Source organism: Loa loa, assembly GCF_000183805.2.
Source record: "Loa loa unplaced genomic scaffold supercont3.211, whole genome shotgun sequence".
NCBI classification, from domain to species: domain Eukaryota; kingdom Metazoa; phylum Nematoda; class Chromadorea; order Rhabditida; family Onchocercidae; genus Loa; species Loa loa.
The window spans coordinates 2090-23759 of NW_018108391.1; the positions used below are offsets into that span (position 1 = coordinate 2090).

The 21670-nt window shown below is 34.3% G+C and overlaps 2 protein-coding genes across 2 annotated transcripts in view; one reads left to right on the forward strand and one right to left on the reverse strand.

Annotated features, from left to right (window-relative positions):
• The window catches only part of LOAG_01250 (immunoglobulin I-set domain-containing protein), a gene marked incomplete at both ends in the record, with an annotated part of 17458 nt that extends 2079 nt beyond the window's left edge, over positions 1–15379 (forward strand). The window contains 23 exons of the mRNA XM_020445680.1: positions 3–831; positions 1033–1229; positions 1597–1780; positions 2693–2745; positions 2858–4328; positions 4547–4707; positions 4861–6008; positions 6110–7509; positions 8345–8505; positions 8575–8763; positions 9116–9365; positions 9577–9725; positions 9863–9995; positions 10134–10291; positions 10528–10657; positions 10773–11048; positions 11280–12526; positions 12579–13068; positions 13108–13470; positions 13643–13921; positions 14235–14534; positions 14841–15067; positions 15227–15379. Coding sequence (XP_020303883.1) covers positions 3–831; positions 1033–1229; positions 1597–1780; positions 2693–2745; positions 2858–4328; positions 4547–4707; positions 4861–6008; positions 6110–7509; positions 8345–8505; positions 8575–8763; positions 9116–9365; positions 9577–9725; positions 9863–9995; positions 10134–10291; positions 10528–10657; positions 10773–11048; positions 11280–12526; positions 12579–13068; positions 13108–13470; positions 13643–13921; positions 14235–14534; positions 14841–15067; positions 15227–15379 — 9948 coding nt within the window. The remainder of the gene's footprint in view (positions 1–2; positions 832–1032; positions 1230–1596; positions 1781–2692; positions 2746–2857; positions 4329–4546; positions 4708–4860; positions 6009–6109; positions 7510–8344; positions 8506–8574; positions 8764–9115; positions 9366–9576; positions 9726–9862; positions 9996–10133; positions 10292–10527; positions 10658–10772; positions 11049–11279; positions 12527–12578; positions 13069–13107; positions 13471–13642; positions 13922–14234; positions 14535–14840; positions 15068–15226) is intronic.
• A 1400-nt stretch (positions 15380–16779) lies between these two features.
• Positions 16780–20317, reverse strand: LOAG_01251 (voltage-gated potassium channel; the record flags this gene model as incomplete). Its single annotated transcript, XM_003136790.1, has 8 exons — positions 16780–16976; positions 17053–17106; positions 17272–17809; positions 18297–18470; positions 18531–18764; positions 19314–19475; positions 19754–19877; positions 20307–20317. 8 exons carry the CDS (start codon positions 20315–20317, stop codon positions 16780–16782), a joined length of 1494 nt encoding a protein of 497 aa, XP_003136838.1.
• Positions 20318–21670: the final 1353 nt, after the last annotated feature.

The following is a 21670-nucleotide window of genomic DNA, read 5'->3' on the forward strand; positions in this document are numbered from 1 at the left end:
AGAAGCCAAAGGAAGAAATTATTGAGGAGGAAATGGTGAAGCGTAAAGGGAAAACTGCTAAGAAAAACGAAAAATCGATCGAGAAATTGGAGACGGGAAGCACAGTGGGTTTGGAAAAAGATTCTGAGCATGGATTTGTTGACATAAGCATTATCAGTGCGATTTCAGATTCAATCCAAGCTTTAGTTCAGTTAACAAAGAGGACTGAGAAGCGAAAGGATGAAACTGTTGACGGAAAGAATCTTTCTGCAGCAGAATCTTGGTATGCAATAAATGAAAGCGGACCGGAAACGGAATTTGATGTACATTTGCCTGCTATGAATGCTTTTCTATGTAATGATGCAACAGTTTCACTGTGTGTTGAGAAACCTGCGGAAAATGGCTTTGTGGATGCAATACCCACATCGGCCGGTTTCTGTTGTTGTAGCCTCTCGGTTTATCTCCCTGAATTACGGAAAACTGCAAGAGGTATGAAGGAAAAAATGGAAAGACCAGCAGAGTTGAGTATGATAAGAGGAAAGCATTCGGAAGAAATTCCCGTTGAGACGGTTTCTATTAGCTTCGAATTCACAAAACAGAGGACTCAAAAAATTGGTGTTGGAACTATTTTTAATTCTGAACGTCCAACGGAACAAATTGAACTTGCTGAAGAAATAATCCGGCCAAGCCCGCATAACGAAGCTGTTAAGCTGTTACCGCTTCGTGAAAAGTGCTCTGCATGCTTGTCATTTTGTATTGGTAAGAAAACTAAAAACGAAGATACTGTTGATATCGATGTGACAGTAATACCTGAAACAGAGAGGGAACGATCGAAGGAGCGTTCAAGATCTGGTTAGTTATTGTGAAAGATTTGATTATTTACAATAGTTAGTAGTTAAAATGCTATACTTCTCTAGCATCAAATGGATTATTTGATCCACTTTTTATATTGGATCTCTTCTTTCCTATGATAGTAATTTTCCGCAAACTATTCGATATGAAGTAGTTGGTTTCGAAAATTTCGAGTATTATCCAAGTATAATCCTTTTGCAGTAATAGCTGACATTGAAGTGGATGCTGGTGAGGAAATGGCGACGACAGATGCAATTGTGGATGTATTGACAAGCTTCGAAGAAAGTGAACTAGCTATAACTGAATTTTTATCCGATATTCTTGATGTTGACGTTACTTTAGATGCTTTGATGGAGGAAGAGTTCATTGAAGCCATTGGTCCTGCCTTCCATAGCCAGGTATGTATCACGATTAGTGGATTATAGATAGTAAAATACAAAATAGTTTTTTTTTCTTCGATGTCTTGCTAATGTTCACCTTCAGTATACTTTTTATGAATTAAGAAGTTAATTCAAACACGCGTAATAAAAATCTTCCATGCACTTTTGAAAAAAATGTTCCAATGATGAAACGTATTATTGTTTTTATTCTGCCGCTGATTACAAATAAGCTTATGATTTCCACTTCTACACACTGAACTTCAGTTCTCTAAAACACTTTGAGAAGTGGAATTAAAAGTTATATCACGACTTGCAATATTACAATTTTCCATCTATCAGCTGCAATGTGAAAATGGTCAAGTCTCGATCTAATCTGTCATTTTAGCTTGCTTCGTTGGTGGTTCAAATGCCAACCGTAGTTACTGCCATTTCGCAGCTCATTGAAGAAGTTAAACTACTTGCCGCAAATGCAGAAACTGAGATTCTGATGCCTGTAGCAAACAAGACTGAAATGCAGCAGCTCACTCTTACACTGCAGAAGGCTGACTACGAATCACACGAAAATTTCAGTACGTAATCCATAAGTTTTTGAATTCTATGTTATCCGTCATTTCGTCAATGAAGCACGTCGCAACTGTATACGAAAAAAATCCTATTTCTCTTCATTCATCTCTTGGTTAAACTTTTCAGGATAGTTAGACTTTAGCAAATCAAAATGCCTTGATTAGGCTTCCAGAGAAAATATTCCTTTACGAAGATATCCTTCGCAGTGCTTACTCTCTAATATTATTACACTAAAATACGATTAGTTGTGTTTTGTAAAGGATCTATTTTAATAATAATATAGATTCATTTAACTCTCTCTACATTTCACTTCTGATAAAAATCAATGAAGTACGTTTCTAAATATTAAAGCATATAAATTTCTATCACAGATGAACTTCAGAATTTGGAAAAATCAGAAAGAAAATATGCAACAGTTCTTCTTACTTATATTTGCATAGCGAACTGCTCTAAATTCATAGTTAATTTTGAAAAAAAGAAGCAAGTACACGCAGCAATTTATAATGTAATTTTTTGATAATCCTTGACAATGCGACTGGAAGATCAACTTATTGCCTTATACAAATCATGAATGACCAACAACGATAACTGAGGTAGCCATCGTTAAAAAGAGTATTATAAACGAATAATACATTACAACAGTTTTGAAATATCTCACCTTCATTTCGTATTTTCTTATATATTGTGTGACCTACAGGTGCTTTAAATTCAGATAGTGAATTGTATGCTTATAACTGGAAGTTCCTAACTATATCTAACGTCTCTGAAGGTTTTATTAATGAATCTGACCAGATACCTTCAATATCTTAATAGATATACAAAACAAGCTGTTCATTGAATTTAAGCTATTTAACGGTCTACTTCCAAGAGTAAAAATCGTCACATATTTTATGCCAGCTAATATGAATCCATTTCAGAAAATGACGAGAAACTGAAAGATGTGGGAAAAGAATCGCAAGACATTGACGAGGTCACACATTCTTCTCTTATATTTTATTATCTTGCAACTTTTTCCAAATTTCCATCCAATTTTGCAACAGTTTCATTCACTTACAAAGTAAATAATAAATTTCACTTTATAGGAAAAGAAAGAAAAGCCAAAAGTAGAAGTGGAGAAGAGAAAAAAGAAAGTACCAAAAGCACTTGTCATTCCTGCAGAAATAAGCACTAAATATGGCGACAAGAGTACGCTTCTATCCGAGACAACTATGACAACAGAAATTGCGATGAATGAAGTGATGGCAGAAGTTGAAATATCACCGAAGAAATCTCTCTCTGCGTCTGTTGCAATGAAAGTGGATTCAGCGAAGCGTCGTAAATCCGTCAGTCATCGATCATCTTCCGCAGAAAAATTCACATTCAAGGATATCGAAGAAGGAACGGAATTGAAAATAGCTGAAGAAAACGTGAGGAAAACAAAAAAGCGGACCGGTTTACCACCGGTTCCCAAAACAAAAGAAGAAATAGAAGTGGAGTTAATTTTTGGACAAAAGGAATACCGGGAAAACATCGAGGATATTTTCCCTGTTAAACTTGTTGAAGAACTTGTAAATATTGTGCAAGTAACAGCAAAGAGTCGGAAGAGAAAGATAGAAAGAGCAGGGAAGGATTTGGAGGAACAGAAGCAGGGGAAAAAATCGATAGATGAATTGGGAAAAATTGAAACTGTTAAATTGACACCAATTACCAAAGAAATTGAAAAGCAAGAAACTTACGAACGTGCTCGGAAGAAACGTATTGGATTCATTCAGGCGCCCGATAAGGAAGTTATTGCATTCCGCGGTGATACCATCAAAATTGAGTGCGAATTGTTGAATGAAGATGATTTCATGTGGCTTATCAATGATAAACCTGCAAGTGAAGATTTGAGATGCATTGAGGAGGTTAATTCATTGATAAGAACACTAACGATAAGAAATATCGTACCAGAAGATGAAGAAACGATAATTGTTGCAAAAGTAGGAGATATTGTTGCTGAAACAATCATCCATGTGGAAGATACACCAGCGGAGATTATTGAGCCTTTGCCACGTCGTAGTTTCGGCAAATGCGGTGAGAATGTGACACTTGCTGTGTCTGTTACCCATCCAGCACATTCTATTGTTTGGGAATTCAACGGAGAGAAATTACCGCAAGATGATGGAAATTATATGATTGCTGAAGAAGGCAATATTTATACATTAACCATCAAAGATGCTACGTATAATGATGCTGGACGTTATTCTATTAAGGTGGATTCGTTAGAAACATCTACAACGTTAGTAATGCAAGGAGCACCTATTATTGAGAAACCGGAACCGGAAAGTATTAATTTCGAGACTCATGAAAATCTTCTTCTTAGTATTCCTTATAAAGCAGTACCGGAACCAACAATTGACTGCTTCTTTAACAATGAGCCATTGCTAGTTGGAACAAAATTAAAACTTGAAATTATCAATGATATGGTTCAATTCTGCAAACGGAAAATTAATAAAAATGATTCTGGTGAATATACTTTTAAGATTAGCAATGAATTTGGCGAAGCTGTCAAAACTTTCACTGTTAATGTTAAAGGTAAAGTTAATCGTTACTATATAGAGTTTCTTAACAAATATATTTAAGGCTTTATTTCTAAAATGTTTTCAGCTCCATTTCCTACATTTTTTCAGGATTTGAATAAAGATTGAATAAATTTAGTCAGGAAATATGAAACGATGTAGATGAAAATGAAAAATTTTAAACACAACTGAAACAGTTCTGTGGGTTTGCATATTATGAGTATTTATTTATAGGAATATCCGGTGTTCCTGAAAATCCACGAATTATGGATATTTCGCTTGACAGAGTAAGTGTAGAATGGGATGCCCCAAAAGATGATGGTGGTAGCAAAATTATCGGTTATATCATTCAGAAAAAAGAAATTGGTCGCCGAACATTCCATCATGTTATTCAGGTAAATTCGTTCCGATATATGCAAATGGACAGAATCAAACTTGTTGTGAACATCTTTGTAACTACTTTCCATTTCAATTCTTGGAGCCCGTTGAACAATAAATGTTGCTTTTTTTAGCTTTAATAGTTCCATATTTTACCGTTTCATTTATAGGTGACAGGTGACAAAACGAACTATCTGATTGAAGAGCTTGATGCGGATACCGATTACATCTTCCGTGTTGCTGCTATTAACAAGTATGGTACTGGTGAATTCGCTGAATTCCCTCTTGCACATACTAGTGCGGCACCAGAAGAACTAGAAGAAATACCAGAACAGGAAAAGGAGCTAGAGAAAATTTCGGAAAGAGTGGATGAAGATCAAGAATTAGCTGAACTAAAAAAGGCAAAGGCTAAGAAACTTCTGAAGAAAGATGGATCGAAAAAGGCTGAACAACTTGAAGAGGAAATGGAGCAAGCAATTGATAAAGAAATAGCTGTAGGGGAAGATATTTCGCAGGCAAAACCAGCCACAGAAAGGAAGGTAGAAATGACGGATTTGAAGGAATGTGTTGAAACCGTCAAAGATCTCGAACAGCATGACGTTGAACTCAAAGTAGGAAAAGCGGAGAAGGAGGAATTGGCTAGAGTTACAAGACCTGAGGAAGAAATAAGGGATGAAGTTGTTGCAATGGATAAGACTAAGGTCGAAAAGTCGGATACTGTTGAAGCTGAGGAACGAAAGCTGAAGAAAACGAAAAGAAAGAAGCCTAAAAAAGAAGAGAAATCTTCTGAGGAAATGATTCCGACAGTACAAAAGAAATCCGTCGATCTTGTTGAAGACAACATGAACAAGGTTTTAGAGGTAGAGATCATTGAAGGAAATGAGCTTAAGGAAAAATTCGATGAAGAATTTTCACAAGAAGAAAAGAAGCATGTAGAAATAGCCACAGAATCGGAGATAAAAGAGACCTTTGAAATAAAGGATGAAAAGGAAGAAGAAATTGATGTTAGTGACATTTCTGATACTGTAATAGTTGATAAAAAAACGGAAAAAGTTGCATTGGAAAAGAAACCAACAGCTAAGAAAAGGGAAGAAATTAAAAAGAAAAAATCGAGCAAAGGAAAAAGCCAAAAAACTACTGCTAAAAAGGCTGAAGAGCCAACGGTAGTCGTTGGGGTCACAGATGAAAGCTTTGATGTACAGTTTCAGAAACAAGACATTATTGTAGAAGACATGACAACATCTGAGAAGGTCAAGATCGAAGCGGAAAAAGAAGAAATCAAAAAAGATCATCTTGAAGACGGCTATGTGGAAGACAGGTCAAAAGTCAAGAAAAAAAGGAACAGCATGAGATTGAAGTGTTTTTCAAAAATACTTCAAACGTCGCAAATGTTGACAAAATTATTTCAATTTTGGGAAGTAAAGATGCAACTTCCGCTAGTGTGAAAGCGGATTCGAAGAAGAAATCAAAAACGTCAAAAAGACTGATAAAGGAGAAGTTAGAGGAAATTGTGGGAACAAAGGAGGAAAAGTTTGAGGCTGAAAAATTAGAAGCAAAGTTGGAGATAGATGACAAGGTTGGAAAACCGGAACACGGAGAAGTGAAAGACGAAGGAGACGTATTGAAACGGTTAGACTCGGGACAAGAAGTTAAGGAAGCAAAGGCTGTGGAAGATAAAGAAGCAAAACCTAAAAAGAAGGTTACCGGGAAAAAGATCGCTAAGAAAGCATTGCAGAAACCCAAAGTGGAAGAAGAAATAGGAAAAAAGAGTAGAGATGAGGCCCGAGAGGAGAAGCATATTGAAGAGAAAAAAGTGAACAGGTTCAAAGATGAAGAAGTGGAAGAATTGAAAAGCAGTGCTGATATTGATGTTACCATTAACATACCAGCAGTTCTGATAAATGAAGAACCGGGACCGGAAGAAACTATCGAGATGACATCAGTGTTACGCAAGGATGAGACTCCAATCACACGACGAGTGCATAAACGTCCGAGTGGATTCGTTCTACTCCCAGACCAGGAAATTCTGGCGTTTCGAAATGATACGGTTAAAATTGAGTGTGAAGTTTTTAATGAAGAAGATAAGATTAACTGGATGATTAACGGAAAACTAGTTACGGATGATATACGATGTACGGAAGTTGAGGATGGATATCTGAGAATTTTGCAAATTGAAAATGTAGTTCCAGAAGATACGGGTATGATCATTACAGCTAACCTCCATGAACATTCTGCAGAAAGTCGTTTAATTGTTGAGGATATACCTGTGGAAATCACTGAAAAATTACCGCATAAAATTACTGGTAAAATGGATGATTTCATAAAATTATCAATAACTGTATCACATCCAACTGAAAATTGCCAGTGGTTCTTTAATAACGAACAATTAATCAAAAATAACGATCATTACGAAGTAAATGTTGAAGGCAATGTTTATAGTTTGCTGATAAAGAATTTAAGTTACGATCAAGCAGGTCGTTATTCAGTGAAAGTAGAATCTGCAGAAACATCGACTATCCTTACCGTTGAAGGAGCACCGATACTACATGAAACCGAAACGATTGTAACAACGGTTGACCTAGAATCACAAGATAATTTAATACTTACGATACCGTTTAAAGCAATACCGGAACCAACTCTGGAATGTTTTCTTAATAATGAAAAGATTCCGAGCAGTTCAAAGATACAGCTAGATATTTTCAACGATAAAGCATGCTTCCGGAAACGTAAAGTGGACAAAAGTGATACCGGCGAGTACACGATCAAAATTAAAAATGATTTTGGCGAAGTCTCACAAACATTTTCTGTCAATGTCAAAGGTTACTTTTTATCCTTTCCAGATCAAAAACCAAATTAATTGTCACTTTGAATTTCTTATCTGCCTTAAAAAAATGTACTTTAGGGATGGATAAGTCAGTTAGTGTCATAATGGTACAAATGTGAAGAGCCTTTTCATTAATTATCAAAAAACTCCTTCTTTTTTTTTTTCATCAATTCCTTTTCAAAAATCCCTTTTTTGCATTAATTAATTTTTACCATTACTTAACTAATTAAAATGCCAACGGATACGTTTGATGTGCCTCATTAGCAAAAAAATGAAAAATGAACTACCTTTAAATTTTGCAAACTCTTCCTATTTTTCCAAAATCCTTTTTTAACTTATGACTTCATATTTATCCAAACATTTTAACTGTCACTGATTTATTACCTGTCAATATTGAACTTTTTTACTGTCTCTGCTTCAGTTTTATTAGATATTCATTATTACTTACCCGTTTTCCTTTTGACCTGTATCATATTACTTAAATAGTATATTGTTGAGTATATCTTGATATTAAATTAAAAAAAAATATCAGAATCCCAGTTAGGCCTATACTCAATGTCCTTACATACGACGGAGTTTCAAAGAGAGAAGAGCCTTTTAAGAATATTCCTTTTCACCACTACTTAACCAATTTGCAACTATTTTTTATGTTTGTGTTTTATGGTAGTTTAATTAGTGAGAACTGAATTTAAAATTGAGTTCCACTAATTCGACGATCAGCAATTAATTGTTCACCAACATGAGCATGTCCTCATGGTTCCAAAGGAAAATTCATTATCTTATAACCTTCCATATCTTGCAGATGAAGTGATGTTTATATATGATTGCAGATGTACCGGGACTTCCCGAAAACGGGCATATCACAGATATTGGCAGTTGCTGTGCGACGATTCATTGGAACGCTCCAAGTGATGATGGTGGCAGTGCGATTACAGGTTACATTGTCGAGAAAAGGGAAGAATCGAGAAGGACTTATCATCGCGTTGCTCAGGTTTGGTTGGCTTTACTACCATTGAAATCAGTTCGATATCTATCATCGGAATTAGTGATGAGAGTTTAGGTATCGAGTGAAGAAATGGATTATTATGTTGATGACCTGAAGATAAATACATCATATATGATTCGAATAGCAGCCATGAACAAGTACGGCATTGGTGAATATTTGGAATGTGCTTCATTTCGAACATGTCTGCCATTCAAAGCACCATCTGTGACACATCCGCCAGTCATTACGAATGTCACCGATCAGGTGAGTGACATTTGCTTTTCAAGTTAATATTTTTTGTAGTGCTAGGCATCTTTCCATAGTATGTTACCAAGAAATCTTTGTGCTTGCTATCTTCTCATTTTTCTCTACATTTCATAAAAATTGTACACTCATAAGTTATCATTACTTCATTGTATAAAATAAACATTGATTGATCACAATTTATCGTTATTGATTTATTCCCTTAATTTATTGAAGTTGATTTTGTTAGACGATTGGTATGTCAACAGAGCGCATTTGGTTTTAAAAAATCATTGCCTTTTCCAGACCGTTGCAGTATAACTGATGATGATTCTGTCATATTTAGCTAGCAGATTTTCTTTGTTTTTTTAAGAGTTGTACGCTGAAATGGCCAAGAGTAACAGAGGATGGTGGTTCGCCAATTTATGGATATGATTTATTCATACGAGAAAATAAAAGTGATTGGATGAAAGTCAACGATGAACTGATATTCACTGAACAATTCACTGTGTCTAATATTGAAGCTGGACTAACCTATGAATTTAAAGTAGAAGCAACAAATGAAGCAGGTCTTACATCAAAATCTGATGTGATATCAGAACCGTTGATAATTTCCAAAGCAGGTGAATATCTATTACCGGTTTTTTTTTCCACTCTTTTCTAGTAGTTTCATAAACACGCTAAGATTTCAGAAATTTCTGCGTTATCTTCATTTAACGCTTCGTAAATCTCTAAAAAATTGACTCTTTCTGCGATGGCTTGTGTACTTGGTAATCCATACTTCATTTTAGATATTAATTTTAGATGATTAAAGAAGTTTTTTTTTTTTTGTAGCAGAACTACCTATTTTGATCGCACCAACAGTGGAAGTTGTAAGCGGAGATGCAGTTCGCGTACAATGGATTGAGGTTACCAGTGAGAACTGGAACGTGACATCGTACGTAATCATGTACAAGTCAGAAAATTCATCACTGTGGTTGGAGGTAAGAATCTGATGCTTTAATTTTAATAATTAGTTCCATTTGTTGTGGAATTGTAAATGAAAGATAGAATTCAAACTCTAGAAAGGCGCTGTACTAAATGATTGAAGACTTTATTTCTTATAAATCTTTCATCACAGAAGGAAATAGAACATTCGCCTGCGGACATAACTGGTTTGAGAGAGGAGTTATCATATCTGTTCAAAGTTGCGCCAAAGAGTGGTCCAACTATCGGTGAATTTTCCGAAGAAACAACACCGATACGTATAATTGGTAAGTTCAAAAATTTTCAGTACGGTCATATTACATTAAATTTTAAAATACGATCTTCTGAAAGCTTATAAATATTTTAAAGCTGTTAATAACTGATGGCAAAGAATTCCTACTTATGATGTACTTCATATTTTTTAGCAGCTAAAAAACCTGAAATAACAAAAGGTATCAAAGATGTCTCGGTTTCACGTAAACGTGAACTGAAATTGGAATGCCATGCAACTGGAGAACCTGTTCCACAATACATCTGGTATAAGGCTGACCGAGAAATCATTCCGGCTAGCGAGAATATTGAGGTTTTTCTAGAATTTCTGATCGATAAGTAAAACAGAAATCGTGAAAGCATATGACTAAGAAGTTATTTCGTCAAGAATATAATGAAAGCAAGAAGGACTTTCGAACCATTTTTTTTTCGAAATTTCATTTATTTTCATTTCCAGACTCTCAGTTTCTTCATTTTTATGTTAGTTTTATTTAAAAACTTGAAACTGCTATTTGAAAATTGGAAAGGTGAATGAAGTAAGTTTTACAGATTATCAATGAAGGCTTTATGAGCACTCTTTTCATTCATCATACATCGGAAATGGATGCCGGTTTGTATAAATGTGAAGTTGTTAACGATCTTGGTTCAGTAGATTCACAGGCTATCGTTACTGTCACAGGTATTTCTATAATTCCTATCGAAATTCCAAATTATACATTTCCTATTAGGAGTTGTGTTCATTCACTTATTGCATCTATTTTTGTTAAGTTGAGCTAAATGGCCAAATCTTGCAGAAGTGCGTGCGCATTTTGTCTCTTCATTTCCCGAATATTTGGAAATTAATGAAGGAGAAGAAATCGGATTTTCATGTGAGCTATCCGATGCCGATGCTTCTGTTGTCTGGTTAAAGGATGGCAAACCTCTGCGCTCTGATGATCGAATAATGATCAAAGAGGATGGCACTGAAAGAAAGCTTACAATCAGAAATGCAGTACTTGAAGATGGTGGCAGATATGTATGTAGCACTATTGATAAGAGGACTCAATCTGAAGCTGAATTGGTTGTCAAAGGTAACTAATATGCCTTGTTTCTAAATTACTGCTTTAATAATGTCCCAAAAAATATAACTATTATAAATTTAATATAAGTTTAATATAACTTCTGCAAATTTATAACTTTCCGGAAGTAAAATTTAGTGCGACTTTAATATAATCCTAAATAAAACTTCAAAAAATATAACTTTAATGATATTCCAAAAATACAAAAACATAACTATGGAAGTAATGATTATAAACTTGCAGAAGAGCTACCACATATCAAGAGAGGTCCACAAGATCAAGTTGTTACTGAATTTGGTACTACTATCGTGTTGAAATGCGAAACTACCAAGCCAGTGAAAACTGTAAAATGGTTTAGAAACAGGAAAGAAATTTGGCTACGACAAGAGAAATTCAACATGAATGTGAAAGAAACAATTGCGACATTAACAATAATGAACTTTGAGCTCAATGATTGCGGCGAATATACAGCAGCACTTCGTGAAGATGAAGAAAGTGCACCAGCTAAAGTAGAACTTAAGATAGCACCTACCATCAAGTTATTGAAAAATTTACCAAGCAATGTACTGAAATTGCATTGTGGCATTGATTTTGATATCGAATTCGTTTATGAAGGATTCCCTGAGGTCGATATTAGGACAACACTTAATGATAAACCACTGAATAAAATGAGATCACGTATGCATACATACGATAATAAGCTGTCATTGCGTCTCAAAAATATCATTCAAGAAGATTCGGGTATATTGAAAGTTGTGGTAGAAAATGAAATTGGAAGTGCAAGCGAAGAGATTCAATTGGATGTAATTAGTGTACCTTCCAAACCGCGTCATTTAACAGCTTTCAATATTACAAGCCGTTCAGTGATGCTGAAATGGGAGAAAGCTGAAGATAATGGATCTCCAATCACAAATTATATCATTGAAAGAAGAACAGCAGATATCAAACGTTGGCGCAATATTGGAAAATGTGAATCGGAACAATATGAATTTCTGGTTGAAGATTTGTATCCAAGTGAAAGCTACTCTTTCCGCATTGTTGCTGTGAATGAGGTTGGTGAAGGAGCGCCAAGTAATGTAGTTGATGTAGTGACAGTGGATGAAAGTGGTGAACTGGAAGAAATTACAAAACTTTTGCCAGCGCCCAGTTCTTTGAAAGCAACACTTGTTGAAGACGATCAGACTGCCCTAATCACATGGGAGATAGTTGAAGAAGCTGAGGAATATATCATTGAAAGATCAAAATTGGAAAATGATTGGGAACAAGTTGGTGTAACAACAGAACCGAAGTTTGATGATTCTTTTGATGAAAGTTTGAACTATAAGTACCGTATTATTGCAAAGAAGGGCGATCAATTGTCCAGTCCCAGTGAGGAGACAGAAATAGTGACCGTTCCTGCTCACAAAGAGAAAGAAGAAAAACAACAGGAGATGATTGAGACGGAACGACAAGAGACGGAGGAGCGAAAATCAGAAAAAGCAGATGATCAGGTGAAACAAGAAAAACAGCTAAAAAAGTAGCAAAAAAAAGAAGAATAAACAGGAGGGAGAAGATAGCAATGGTACAGCGGCGATAGTAGAAAAATTAGAGGATGAGCCTGAGGGAGAGGAAATGAGGGCTAATGAGAAGGCAAAAATGGAAGTTATAACCAGGAAGAAGAAGCCAAAGAAGGAACAGGAAGAAGAGAATGAAGTTGGTATAAAGATAGAAGATGAATTTAAGCCCTCCGAAAAAGTGATAGAGGAAAATGAGGAGAAAGTTGGATCGAGAAAAACTGTTAAGAAAAAAGCTCAGGGAAAGGGAAAGAAAGAAGCGGAAAAGGAGGAACTTTCTAAAGATGAAGTTGAAAGAGAGAAGGATTTTGAGCAGGAAAAGATTGAAGTTGAGAAGGAGCAGGATGGAGAGCTCAATTTAGGGGGGGAAATACATAAAATGAATTCTGAAAAAAATATTGAAAAAAAAGGGAGTGGTAAAGTAAAGCAAGAAGATGAAAGGATTACTGAAGATGGAAAATCGAAGAAAAAGAAGAAAAGTAAGCAAGAACCAGAAGAAACTGTGGAACAGAAATCAGGCGGATCAATTTCTCAAGTTGGTGAAGTATTGGTTAGTGGATTGGTCACTGAGAAGAAGGAGGAGGAAACAGAAGAAGAAACGATGAGAAGGGAAAAATTGGAGGTGAAACCTGCCAATAGTTCGGTAATGATCAACAATGGTACGAAGAATTTCGAATTAATCGTCAACATTATCGGTAATTACGATGAGTGTTATTGGACGAAAGATGAAAAAAGAATTGATAAAATGTTAGTGAAAACCTCAGCTAATACCTCCGTTTTGCGACTTGAAGATGTTGACGAATTGACAAAAGGATTGTATCAGTGCATTGCAACAAATAAAATGGAGAAAGCAATCGCTGAAATTGATGTTACTGTTACAGGTTAAATCGTTTATTCAGTAGTAATTTAATTGTAATAAGAATATCTGATTTTAATAAGTGTAAAATTAGGAAAGTAAAAATTATCAATAAGGAGTATATCGACCTTTTAAATAACACTGTTTTTAAGGAAATTTTACAGATTCCAAAGAGAATATTCAAATGAAATTTTCAGAGAAACCAAAAATTGAGTTTGAAGAAGCTACAATTGGAGCAAAAACTGGTGAAATGTTAAAAATTTATGCAAATGTTACGGGATTACCGATGCCAACTTGCAAATGGCTAAAAGATGGCGCAGAATTGAAGACAGATGAAAATACCATCATCACATTCAAGGAGGGTGTTGCCGTTGTAACAATTAAAAAAGCAGTTGTTGGTAATTCAGGTCTCTACAAATTGATGGTGGAAAATACATGCGGAAAGCAAGAAGATCAAGTTAAAGTGCTAATTAAAGGTTGGTGTTTTTGGTCATGTATTGTTGAATCAATTCAATCCAGCATTTACCTGATGATGACATAATTATGCCACACTTATTGCAGCAACTATTATGTGTTATTAAATAATAGACTGGTTCGGCTATATTTAATTAATCTTAACATCCAGCTCCTTTTTTTTGATTCAGTATCAAAATTATCTCAGCAAGTAACGCAATAGCAGCAAATAGGAATGAAAATTGGTTAGGAAAATGGTGATATCGATTTTTAGTGTTTTTTTTAAGGACACATAGATAATCTTTGAATAATTTATGACATCCTTTCCTTTCTTAGGAGTTCCGTCAGCACCAGTTGGTCCTTTACAAGTGTCCGATGTAACAAATGCTTCTTGTAAGCTTGCATGGAATCCTCCAGAACAAGACGGTAACAGTAAGTTGCTCGGTTACTGCATCGAGAAACGTGATGCTAAAAAATCAAGCTGGGCATTTGTTGCGCGTACTACAACAACAACTGCAACTATAACCAGTTTATCTGATAATTCAAAGTACTATTTTCGTGTTGTGGCTGAAAATGCATTCGGTACTGGTCCAGCTTTGGAAAATGAAGAACCGATACAACCGATAAAAATCACTGGTAAATATTTCTAATTCATATTTCATCTTTCGAGTAATTGATTACTTTATGGTGAATTTCTTCTATACATTAAAGGTATAATTTATGCGATTACTTTTAAAGCAAACTTATACATAACTAGATGAATCAACTAGTTTTGATAATAATTGGGGTAAATATTCTGATACACATTATTGAAACAAATGCCTTCCTAATTTTGAAAAATTGGATTTGAGATAATAAACGCTTCGAGGGAGAAAAGAATCTTTTTTGATAGTTATTTTCTTAAATGATTTTCCAATCGTTTTTAATCGTTTTCGGTTGCAGCAATTGAAAAACCAAAGATCAAGAAAGCGCCGGGGAAAGAAACTGGCAAAGTAGGTGATAAACTTACACTCAGTGTAGAATTTGTTGCTAAGCCAGTACCTGAAGTTCGCTGGTATAGAAACGGTGAAGAATTGTTCCATAATGTGGATAACACTATAATAAAAATGGATAAGAAATCGATGCTTACAATAGAGAAACTTATTGAGGATGATGAAGGAGACTATCAGGTATGGAAGATTAATTAAGTTTATTTCAAAAACTTTCTTTCTTTTGCAAAAAAAGGTTGATTGCTATAATCCTATCAGATTTTAAATTTCTAAGCAGGGAATTTCTGCTGTTTCTTTTTTTTCGGTCGTCTCAATTCAGCATTCATGAGATTCTTTCAGATTGTTGTGGAAAATGAAGGCGGTACAGCAGAACATAAATTCAACGTTGAAGTAAAATCGAAACCGATGATAATTGATGCTGGAAAGTATAAAGAGCCACAAGTTTTCAATAAAGGTGAAAACGTCAAACTACAACTCGCTTTCACTGGTTAGCTTACCTTCTGAATTTCTTTTTAGCAGTTTTTCAAATGGTATGATATAAGATTTCCATGGGTTTCACGATAATCCTTTGGGGATTTGGATGACTTGTGTGTAACGAAAAAGTTGAATTTAATGCAGAATTTATGACTGAACTTTTCATAATCCATTCATTCGCATGATTTTGATCTACTTATAAATCTCGGATTATTGTAAGGACATCTGAGACACTTTGGTTTATCTGATGAAGAAATGAAATCTCAGTAAAGTCAGGGATTAACGGAATCAGATCTAGATCGACTTTTTGAAATTGCACTGTGCTACCTGCATTATCTAATTTTCTAACATTATCTAATTTCTAACATTATCTAATAACAGAACTCATGTGATAATGAAACTATCCAGGTAATTTGAAATAGCATTTTGAAGAACTAGCGCAATAACAGTCCGACTTCTCACTGTTTTTAAATTCCAAGCTTTCACAACTTTGTATCATTACACAACATATTTTCACAACAAATATGAATTCTAACATTTAGAAAATGGTTTTTATATAATTAATAGGTGTAGAAGTTGAGGAGGTAAAATTACTTGTATTTTCTAATTTGGAAGAAATAAATATTTAAAAGAATGGAAAAGAAAGGTCATGCGGGTATTTAAATGTGGGTTACCTCAGTGGTTCAAATTAGCTGCTTCAACTTAAAGTTTTAATTATCTAATTTTAAATGATATTTCAAAGTTCCAGTTCTTCAAACTACTTTTTGTAGTTGCCTTCCTTGAGTCATCAATGATTCTGGTGCAGATTTAGTGTTTTAGTCTAAAACCATATGATTTATGGAGTTTTTCAGTCAAACTGTTGCAATACCACCATAATCCCTCTTAGATACGGTGAAATAGAAGTGAACAGTGTCATATCGTTACATGGAAAACTTATTGAGTAACGAAGAAAATTTTGTACAGATTTATAAAAACTAGAATGACGAGTCATTCATCATTTGAAATAGTACAACGATGATCCTCCGCTTACAATGATGTAATTCGAAATAGGCTTTGTTGAGATTACATTGCAAATTGCTTCTTATTTTGCAATCGAGTGAAAGATTTTCTGTTAAATCTTCAGATTTTTAACAAATCATGAGGTTAAGATCTGATCAGTAGTTCCCAAAGAGATTTCATTCATGATTTCAGTTCGAACTCAACGAACTTTCAGAAAACTAAAGTGCTCTTGAATTCAATTTACTGAATCGACACTTTACTGACAGATAGTAATAACTTCAGTGGCACTAAGAATACCTTTAACAACTGTAACGTATGTACATTGAGATGACAAGACAGTAAGCCAAGAAACTGAAGTGAATTCATCAAGCTGGGATGGACTAATATGAAAGATTGAGATGAATAGTGCTGAGTAAAAGTTATGAATCCTCATTATCAATTTCCCTATTTAACATCGATTGTATTCTACGATCCTGTCGTATATGATTCAATCTTTGTTGCTCCACTTGTTGCTCATCTTGGGCCACTTTGATGAAATTATCGACGATAATTGTAATCGGTAAGGCTAACACTAGTACACCGCACATTATTGCTGCTGATGCGATTATTTTGCCCACTGCAAGTGAAAGATATGAATGATTTAAAAGTTTATTTAAATTTTGAAATCAGAATGGTATTGGAATAAGAATTACTTGTTGTTGCTGGAACAGCATCTCCATAGCCAACTGTCGTCATCGTTACTATACCTGTAATATCAAATTAGAATATGTTTCTGCTTCAATGACTTTTTTTTTGCCTTCATCAAGTTCAGCTTGTTTTAAATTGTAAGGAACAAAACATAGTTCTGATAAGGATTAATTATTAACTTGTGAACAAATTGATTTTATAATGAAAAGTAGAAAGTAACTTACACCACCAATAGGCAGCAGGTATACTAGTAAATGGTGTCCCATCTTCATCCTTTTCTAGAAAATAGATCATCGTGGAGAAGAAAACGACACCAGTGAGCAAAACAATTGTCATCATTTGCAATTGTTTTTGACTCCTTTGTAATGTCATTGCAAAAGTCTGTAGACCGGAACTAAATCTGCCAAGTTTAATAATTCGTATCACTCGTAGGACCCGTAATATACGAACCACTAAGAAAGCCCAACGTAAATCACGCAATTTCTTGTCGTCTACACCACAGAGTGTTAAGAGTAATTCAAGATAGAATGGGACAATTGCCATTAAATCTACCAAATTTAATGGTTTTAACGCAAAACGAAATTTCTTTGGTGCAGCAAATAATCGGAGGCAATATTCGACAGTGAAAAATGCTATGCAAATACGTTCCGTTAATACAAAAATTTGATGCTCAATCCGTATTTCTTCAATTTTTTCAACTACAGTTATAGTACCATTTGGAAGTAGAATTGTTTCATTTTCAGCAGGCAAATACTGGATCACCTAAAATGATCATTTTCAGATGCTTAAGCTTGAATTCTGCGCAATTAGTTTCAGTATTGGAGAACATTGGCGCAAATAAGTAAATTATGAAAGTTTCAAGAGAATGGATAAGAAGATAAGGCAGCTTACTGTAGTATATCGCATGCACATTTTTAGCATTGTGAGCATAAAATGACATGAATCGATAAATATTGTGATCTCGATTATTTCAAGAAGATCAACATCCATTAACAATGAGCAATTTTAGTAACTACGCAGTGTTAGTGATAGCAACTACTGTTTGTTAACTGATAACTCGAAGTATTTTTTGCAATACTTTTTTTCGAATATACTAAATCTTTCGTTCACACTTTTCTCTTTTTTGGCGCTATTGAAACAGAAGAATGATAAAGGAAACTTTCAGTTCTGATATGATTAGTAGTACTTCTGTCCAGTTTTTTCCCAACAAAAGTGTTTAATATGTAAAATTTCAGTTGTAAAAACGAACCTGAAAATCTGGAATAGTTCCAAAGCTTAAACCCATAACAGATATAGCAACAAATAGTGTTGAGGATAGTTCAAATGCTTTAGCCTGAACCGATGAACCAGGTCTTTCCAGGAAGGTCCACATCTTTTTCCTTACTCTTCCGAACATCAAATTATCAAAGGTTTTATTATCAACCTGGAAAAAAACATTTTATGACTTTGTCTTCAAATTTTTGGGAAATCATTAGGGATATACTTTTTCTTCTTCCTTTCCTTCGAATCGATCCCGGGCTACAACATCAGCACAACAAGAGCCAATAGATCGATAGGAAATTCCCCAAAATTCCAGTTCTGACATGAAAGCAGTTGGACATATTTCTGGTGGCCTATGCACAACACCGGTTGCATAATATTGAAATACAGCATCAAATGCATATGGCGACCTTTGAAAATAATATGCATCTTCAGATGCTATATATGCATCCGCGACCTGAAATGAAACGGATATTATTTATGGTTAAAATAGGTGAATTCCGAAAAACACGTACAAATCATAAATTTTTACTTGCACTGTTTTTTTTATGTCAGAAAATATAGTTTTGGTTTTGTTGATATAAACAAATATTTGAAATGACTTTGCGTATAAGTTAAGCATTGAAATTAAGTCTTACTTAAAAAGTTGCTTTTAACAGCTTTTTTGATGAATTCACAAATTTAAACTTATAACTGTTTCTCAAATGTAAGAACATTTTATAAAGGTATTTTTTATTTTAAAATTGTTTCTAAATAATTTTCTGTTCTTCCATTATGATTCCTTTTTAGTTTGTACAGTATTCTGATATAACTTCACAGTAAAAGTTTAACCTATTAGGATTTTTTTTTCAGTCCAAAATATTCCTTCAGAGTATTGTCTGAAGACAAAATGTTTTTTTTAGAATAAGTAAACATAGCCTAAAAAAAGAAAATTTAATTTTCCAAATGCATTGTGTTGATTTTTTTCGTTAAAGAAAAGATTTTTCGAATACATAAGAAAGCAAACCTTTAATCTTGATTTATGATTTAGCTGAACAAATTTAGAAAGAAAACTAGTTAGTTCTGCTTGTAGAATTGTTTCTATCAATAATAGGTATGAGGTACCACCAATATTAAGCCTAAGAAGCATTGGTTCGCCATCGTCACTATGTCCATCGGGTGGTACTGCCTGAAAATTGTTGCTAATGATTTTGCTGGAGTTAATTAAATTTCATAGAACTCGAGAGTTTTCATATTCAAAAAAATGAATTAAATAGAAATGAGAGAAAAAATTCGGATGTATTAAGGACTTATATATGATTAACAGATGGTGATATAGTATTGATAAGAGAACGCGAAAGACACTTTGGTATCTTCAAAAAATTTGAGAACAGTGCAAAACGATATTTCCACCCAATTACTGAACTTCAGATAGTTACATGGTTATATAATAATTTTAAATGAAACCTGGAAACAGTCCGTTCCGCTACCCCAAATTTCATGGAGACGGTCAGCGTTCCTTTTTCCGATACTTGAAGCCGCATCGATCTGGTGTAGCGAAACAAGCCGTTTCCTGTGCTTTTGGGCCGCACTATAAAAATTTATTATTTTTGCTGCTTTAGTTCCATTTAATTACTCTCTGCTTTTTTATAAGAATGATAAAAGCTGCTTCGTGATATCTTCTGATTTCCCTTTTAGTTATTCAAATAGTTAATTTGTTACAAATTTAATTTAGAATTTAGCTTTTTAGAATCAATTCAATCAGCATAATTAGGGAAATTAATTTCACGAATTTAAGGTATAAAGGCTGGAATTTTCAGTTTTAGATTCATTAGGATACTAACTCACTCTATAGTGGATCAGTTTTCGAAGTTGGAAACTGTAATATATGCAGTAAATTTAGGTAGCTCATTAGTTTTTTAATGAGCGTTAATTATGCATTAATTTTTTCGAAGAATTAAAATAAGTAAAAGTAAACAACCACGAAGCAGCGTAGCATAAGATAGATGGATTGGCTCACCCGGTGATCATGTTGCTTGTGACCCTGCAAAATTTGAATTTAAAAAATTCATTCGTATTAACAACTGGAATTGCTATTGCTTTTTATTTAGAATTCTTTTCCAACTTTTCTTTATAATATTTGAATAGTTGTTTCTCTTTACTTGTTAAATTGCTACATTTCCTCGAAAATTTCTTATTTTCCGAAACAAATCTTCCAAAAGAAAAAAAATGAAAATCGAAATAGAAAACCAATACCCAGTTTATGTCTACAAACTAAAAGTGGGATAAATGAATTTGAGAAAGCTTCTGGTTTCTCGTTTAAAACAAAAAAGAAAGCTTATCACTATTATGGTGTGATAATATTGATTTCAATGTTTTTGGTAATTAAGTTCAGATGAATGATTTGATATTAGTGCTGACAAGAAACAGATTAAATAATTTTTGTGAAATGTATACATTTAAGCTTCAGGCTTTTGAAATTCTCAAAATGAAGATGAAAACAAGCAAAATTATTTATTTGTTTCAAGATTAAAGATTTTTGAGGTAAATAAAGTAGTGAAAAAGTAGGAAAACAAAAAGAAGCTCCAACTCCTGCAGTTTGAAAGTAAATATACTGGCATGTCCGGTTATACTGCAAAGTCTTCTGGATAAATTTGAGAAACTATCGGTCAGCGATGATGTTACTTACTTGAATATATAGCTGTATGTATGTCTGTGTGTGTGTGTGTGTGTGTATGTGTATGTGTGTGGTTTGTATGTGTATCAAGAAGAAATGTATAGACGACATCAAAAGTACTGATTAACAAAAAATTTCTCTTTCAACTCCAATTAAATGCAATAAAATTTTATACTATAAGTCTACTACTTGCTTGTTGTGTGCGCTTCTTCGTTGCCATATCTTGGGTCATTTTCGAGCGACCAATTTCGAGCTAAGTCTACTACTTGCTTGTTGTGTGCGCTTCTTCATTGCCATATCTTGGGTCAATTTTCGAGTGTCCTGAACTGCCTGTATACAGGATTAGGTTTGTGGCCGTACTTTATCATCTGCTGTTTATCGCTATAGGGCTTTGTAAATGCGGGTATATCCTTCGAGCCTGCGCAGTAGCTTTTTTAGGTGAAATACACGTGCGCAAAACTGATTTATTCTTTACTCTTAAGGTTTATCTATCAGAATCTAGCAAACTAGGATGTTACAAAGTCTCATGTCGTAAGTTTGCTTGAAGTGCTCTTCCTTTAGATAATGATTTTACAGGAGGGCTAAAAGAATTCCATCTGCTTGGGTTTAGAATTAAAGTTATCCACCTTCTAGGATAGTTGTCGGGAAGCTAATGAGCTCATCTGCCTGTGAACGCACTTTATCTGATCCTTCAGCTGAAATTTGTC